The following is a 6,036-nucleotide window of genomic DNA, read 5'->3' as shown; positions in this document are numbered from 1 at the left end:
TTTAGTTTGAACCATAGAATTCTCAGAACAGGACTCAAGTCAAAGTGAACAATTCTCTGGAAACACAATGGAGGGTGTAAGGTCATCTGATGGCCACAGCAACTCTACTTTTTGCCCTGGATCTTTCAGTCCATTGGGGGATCACTTTGGACTCAGAACCAAGATCTTGTGTTAAGGTTTTCACTTTGCCCCACTTACACATTCTTTGTTTCCTAACTCCAGTTAGAATAGAGAGCTTGATGAGTTACAAGCGTCGGGGAAGGGACAGGAACCGTGCCACCAAAATTCAGTAGCAGAGGCGGGGATCCGACAAGGGGAGCAGAAACACATAGCTGTAAGTGGGTGTGTCTGCTTCAAGAATGGGTGAAACCGAAAGAGGCTGAGGGACGGAAGGAAAGAGCGAGAACGGAAAGAATCCCGGGATAATAGTGTGGTCATAGGGAAACAGTAAGTAAAGGGTTTGGAGAGGCGGAACAAAAGTGTCCTGTAGGCAAAAGAAACTCTTTGCACGCCTCCGCCGAAGGAGGCGGGACGACCAGCGGGGACTACAAATCCGGCAGGCCCCGGGACTCGGAGCCCGCTCGCCACACCGCGCAAAGCCTGCTGGGGGCGGGTTGCCGCGGCCAAGATGTCGCTGATCAAGAAAAGAAAGCTGGAGTCGGGGGGTGGCGGCGCAGGAGGGGAGGGAGCCGGGGAGGAAGATGGCGGGGAGCAGGAGGCAGCCCCGCCACGACCCCGGAGGACTAAGCGCGAGCGAGACCAGCTGTACTACGAGTGCTACTCCGACGTATCGGTCCACGAGGAGATGATCGCCGACCGCGTCCGCACCGACGCCTACCGCCTGGGCATCCTGCGGAACTGGGCCGCGCTGCGAGGCAAGACCGTGCTGGACGTGGGCGCGGGTACCGGCATTCTGAGCATCTTCTGCGCCCAGGCCGGTGCCCGGCGCGTGTACGCGGTGGAGGCCAGCGCCATCTGGCAACAGGCCCGGGAGGTCGTGCGGCTCAACGGGTTGGAGGACCGCGTGCACGTCCTGCCGGGCCCGGTGGAGACGGTGGAGCTGCCGGAGCAGGTGGACGCCATCGTGAGCGAATGGATGGGCTACGGACTTCTGCACGAGTCCATGCTGAGCTCCGTGCTGCACGCGCGGACCAAATGGCTGAAGGAGGGCGGTCTCCTCCTGCCAGCTTCCGCGGAGCTTTTCGTGGCCCCGATTAGCGACCAGATGCTGGAATGGCGCCTGGGTTTCTGGAGCCAGGTGAAACAGCACTACGGCGTGGACATGAGCTGCCTGGAAAGCTTCGCCACGCGCTGCCTCATGGGCCACTCGGAGATCGTGGTGCAGGGTCTGTCCGGCGAGGACGTGCTGGCCCGGCCGCAGCGTTTTGCCCAGCTCGAGCTGGCCCGCGCCGGCCTGGAGCAAGAGCTGGAGGCCGGTGTAGGCGGGCGCTTCCGCTGCAGCTGCTATGGCTCCGCGCCTCTGCATGGTTTTGCCATCTGGTTTCAGGTGACCTTCCCTGGAGGGGACTCGGAGAAACCCCTGGTGCTGTCCACCTCGCCCTTTCACCCGGCCACTCACTGGAAGCAGGCGCTCCTCTACCTGAATGAGCCGGTGCCGGTGGAACAAGATACGGACATTTCAGGGGAGATCACTCTGCTGCCCTCCCGGGACAACCCCCGACGCCTGCGCGTGCTTCTGCGCTACAAAGTGGGGGACCAGGAGGAAAAGACCAAAGACTTTGCCATGGAGGACTGAGCATTGCCTTTTCGCCCATCCACCTTCTTCGGAAAAGAAAAGGAGATCTGTGCAAGTCGGAGACATATTTGTCTCCTCTTCCTCACCGTTTCTGGGAAAGGGAGAGTGACTTCAGTCTTCATTTGAGGACATTCTTCTGGCAGTGTTTATTTAAAAAGTGAGCCTCCCTGACCAAGGACTGGTGCGGTGTGCTTTTAAGCCTGGAAAGCATGTAGTGTCGAACTTGTATTTCACTGCGGGGGCGGGTGGGGGGATAAATATGTAAGTTTATAATTGGTCCACGCGCTAATCTGACACCTCATCCCTTATCTCCATATGAAACTGGGAAGAAAGGCAAAATGGTTCAATTAGATTTTAGAAATTTCAAGTATGATTTTTAGAGCTTTTTTTTTTTTTTAAGTCTCTGAATTCACTCAAGTCCTAGGTGCCTGTAGGATGTGGTGGTACATGTGCTTCCTTATGTTCTAAATAAAATTCATCCCGTTAGTGAGGAACTGGAGCACACGTGAAATACTTTAATTAGCCCTATTCTCATTACTCTTAATCCACGGGGTGCTAAATTTGATGAACACAATAATCCTAGTAAAATGACTACTTGTACAGCCTAGACTAATTGTCTAGGCAATTCTAAATGTAACAGGAGGAAAAGTCTGAACAGGAAATAGTATGGGTTTGAATATCCTAATTTTTACATTTAAGGCTGAGCCAAAAAAATTTTATAGATGTTTTATAAGAAGTATTTTATGATTCTTGTAAAGCAGACTGACCAAGAAGATTGCTGAGCCTAAGCCAAGGGTGTATTTTATCTAGTGTGCTTCTTGAAACTCATTTGAAGGAACATAAGTGTCCTACTTACAAGTTCCTTTCTTCAGTTCTTTTTAGTTCAGCCAAATGTGAATGGTGTAAATTTGGGGAAATCGCCTATAATGAAGTGTGAGTCATGTTATCAAATTTATTTCACTGACGTTTCTTCCCTCATTTCTGTGGCAAATAAAATGGCATTCTCACTTTTTATAGCTGAGGTCTTAAGACGTTTTGTGTACCATCTATGAGTTTATTATAATGCTGTTACCTTTCTGATAGTGTCAGCTCTGAAGTATTGCAGCGCCTGCAGAACGCAGCTTGAGGACATTTCAAGTTATGATTAGCATGGTTTTGAATTCTACTAGCTTTGGAAGGTTTAACCAAAAAACAGGTCTAAAAGCGGGCGATCTTGAGCACTCTTGAATTTTTAGATTTTGTAACCTTGTTTCTGTTTTTCGCTTTTTTTATTGTATATTAAATTGCTAAACTATTAAAGCTAATTTTCTGAGCTCTAATTTGAAATGCAAATATAAAACCACTTTTACAAAACAGTCAAGCACTCCAGTAAAATCTCAAAATTGTGATGTCAAAATACTTAACATAAATGCTTAGTTTAGAGATTTGAAAAGTAGTTCCTTTGGGATCATCTATGTTTTTAATGAAGCTTTCACTTAGAGTGATTGCTGGTGATTTTGTTTGACCTTTCTATAACAATTTTCCTTCGTATTTAGAAGTGTCCACTTTTCTGTATATTTTGTAAATACAAGTGCTATATTCAAAAAAAAAAAAAAAGGACAAAAAGGAAAATTCAGTTAAAACTTGGGAGGGTGTGAGAAAAGGCAAGATTTCCCTGATTGGGCAAAGTAAGTTTCAAAATTCTAGTTACATTTTAATTCAAAAGAAAAAGAAATTAGATAGGGAGCTGAAGCCAACACGAAAGATAGGAGTCATGGTGGAGTACTTAAGAACCAAGTCCCTGGAGCCAGAAAACCCAAACACACTCCTCTGAGTCTTCAGGCACCCCACTACCACCACCACCACCACCACCTCCACCACCACCACTCTCCCCACACACACTTGTTCTTTTTTCCTTTCAAAGCGCTCATGCAAACTGGAGGTAACAGACAACTGGGGATAAGAATAATTAATACAGGAAACCTAGAAGGAAGCTCAGCACCATGGGGCTGAATTTGTGTAAAAGGCAAACCTAGAGCAGTCTGAGGCTGCGTACAAAATGTGCTGCAGAATAAATACTCACCTTGTTGTTTTTTTCTTTTTCTTTTACAGGTACTGTTCACAGTATCAGCATGGCTGTACAAAAGGAGCAATATATGCCACTGAGTACCAAAGAATCCAGAGGAGCGCCACGGCCTTTGGGATGAACACACTTGGGAGGGATGAAAGCCTGAGGTGTGTGGACACCCAGGCACTGTTGATGCAATATGTAGACTAGGACTGGTAATGTGGAGCCCTTAGGCTCCAGGTCTGGATTACCAGACCCAAGACAGCACCGTGGTAAAGTTCAACTACCTCCTGCACAGCTTATATTTATTTGCCCCTGTAGAATCTTCCATTTGTTTCCATTAGTTTATTGAGCCGATGAATGTAGTTGCTAAAAATACAATCTAAAACTCATTGTGACGGGTATGTGGGATTACACACTACAAGAGTGTGAACTCTGCCCTCTAATCCATCACTACCACTACAGAAACCAAAAGCCATGATAGGGTGGGGTGGTTTTAGTATCAGGAAGGATAAATTGTTTATTTTACACATTAAGTAAAAAGTTTCTCTAAGTTCCATAGATGTAATTGTCATTTGTTGTTTGTTTTGTGAAATGGGGTCACATGTAGTGCGTCACTGTCCTGAAACTCACAGCATAGCTGAGAATGACCTTGGACTCTTGATGTTTCTAAGTCTACCTTCCAGATGCTGGAGTTAACAGCTCTGTGCCACTGTGCCCGGCACATACCTAATGCTTGGCAGTTAGATCTTAGGCACAACTCTTTGACTTCCTAAACCTAACCAAAATTTCACTTTCATTATATTAATACTGCATACTTCAGTTGAGAACGGAACACTACAGACCACCTTAATGGTAACAAAGGCTTAATTATTTGATGCTAAAGGAAAAGTGTTTACTACTAGGGCACCTCACAGGTGACCCCAGACCTCCCTGGAAGAACCATCTTCAGTGTATAACTCCTTCATTTTGACACAGTAGGCACTCATTGGGACAACCCCTATTTTTATTTCCCTAACAGTGAATAAAAGGTGACACTCTGGGGTCCCCAGAAAACTGAATGCATGACAGCAGCAAAGGCAAGTGAACTCCTTGTCATTTTGGTCATGGGCCCCCTTTGGCAGAGGGCCATCTGATAGATCTAAAGAAGATATAGAAAGTAGCATAAGGAGTTCAGGAAAGTAGATATGAAAGGTGCCTGCTGCAAACAGCTGCCAATCCTGCTGTTACCCCACAGTTTACACTAACCAGTACCTAAGATCGGGAGCATTTACAGACACAGGCCCCACGCCCCACACATGCTCATCTATGTATGTTTCTCCGTTAATTTTATTGTCAACAACTGCACAGTATTTAAGCACTATGATAAATTAGTACATCTCTGCTCACAGATGTAGGATAGCATGGGGACAATAAGATGGCATCAGTTGTTTGCTTGCATCCATAAGCCTGGAAAGCCTTTCTAGCTCTCAGCTCTGCCGAGCAAAGTTGGAAAGGCAGCTCTCATCCTTTAAGCCTCTCCAAGGATTGAAAAATCCTCTTCCTATCATCAGGTAATTTGTGAATGCCTGCAAAACTTTCACATCTGATGTTCTCAAATTAGACCATATTCTCCAAAATATTGGTCTGCTCCATAATAGACAAAATACATTAAATAGGTGATCCTTCTAAGCTACTAAAACAAAAAAATCTAAACCAAGTCTATACCCAGCTCTGTGTATTGGTGTGTGGTGTGGTGTGTGTGTGTGTGTGTGTGTGGTGTGTGAGTGTGTGTGTGTGTGTGTGTGTTTCTGTGTAAGTGTGCCTTCCCCAGCTTCCTACATGATTTCATTTCCATGCTCCAGTTTGTGATTTATCCTTTCACTTGTAATAAATATCACATATTTTTTGGAATTTATGTAGCCTGGTCTATTCTTTGGGGCTCTAAAATCCTCTTGGGGGACTGGAGTGACTGGTTGGATATTTGACGAGCCTAGGCAAGCCCCTGAATTTGAACCCAGCACTGCAGAAAACAGCAGGCTTTCTGGAGTAACTTCAGAAGAAATTCTGAAGATGAAAAGGTTTCTGATAAAGGACCAGAAGACTCTTAAGCATGACACCTTTGTTTCCAATAAAATGTGATTGTCTGAGGTTTCCCATTTGGATGGGGAGCTGGTTTGATACCATCCTTCTAGCCAGTTTTTCAATGCTGACATTTTAAAGAATCAAAATTTCTAAAGATGTGAAAAATGTT

At 45.9% G+C, this 6,036-nt stretch overlaps 1 protein-coding gene across 1 annotated transcript; it reads left to right on the top strand.

Moving 5' to 3' along the window:
* The first annotated feature begins 595 nt into the window (after positions 1–595).
* Prmt6 (protein arginine methyltransferase 6) lies at positions 596–4,366 on the top strand. Its single transcript, XM_028879319.2, has 2 exons — positions 596–1,913; positions 3,848–4,366. The coding sequence occupies exon 1, from the start codon at positions 629–631 to the stop codon at positions 1,754–1,756; it is 1,128 nt and encodes a 375-aa protein (XP_028735152.1). The 5' UTR covers positions 596–628; the 3' UTR covers positions 1,757–1,913; positions 3,848–4,366.
* Positions 4,367–6,036: the final 1,670 nt, after the last annotated feature.

Source organism: Peromyscus leucopus, chromosome 6 (assembly GCF_004664715.2).
Source record: "Peromyscus leucopus breed LL Stock chromosome 6, UCI_PerLeu_2.1, whole genome shotgun sequence".
NCBI classification, from domain to species: domain Eukaryota; kingdom Metazoa; phylum Chordata; class Mammalia; order Rodentia; family Cricetidae; genus Peromyscus; species Peromyscus leucopus.
This window is presented reverse-complemented; position numbering and strand designations above follow the sequence as displayed.

What these genes read in the sequence shown, in the direction of transcription:
- Prmt6 (XM_028879319.2), top strand. Translation starts at nt 629, where the DNA reads ATGTCGCTGATCAAGAAAAGAAAGCTGGAGTCGGGGGGTGGCGGCGCA.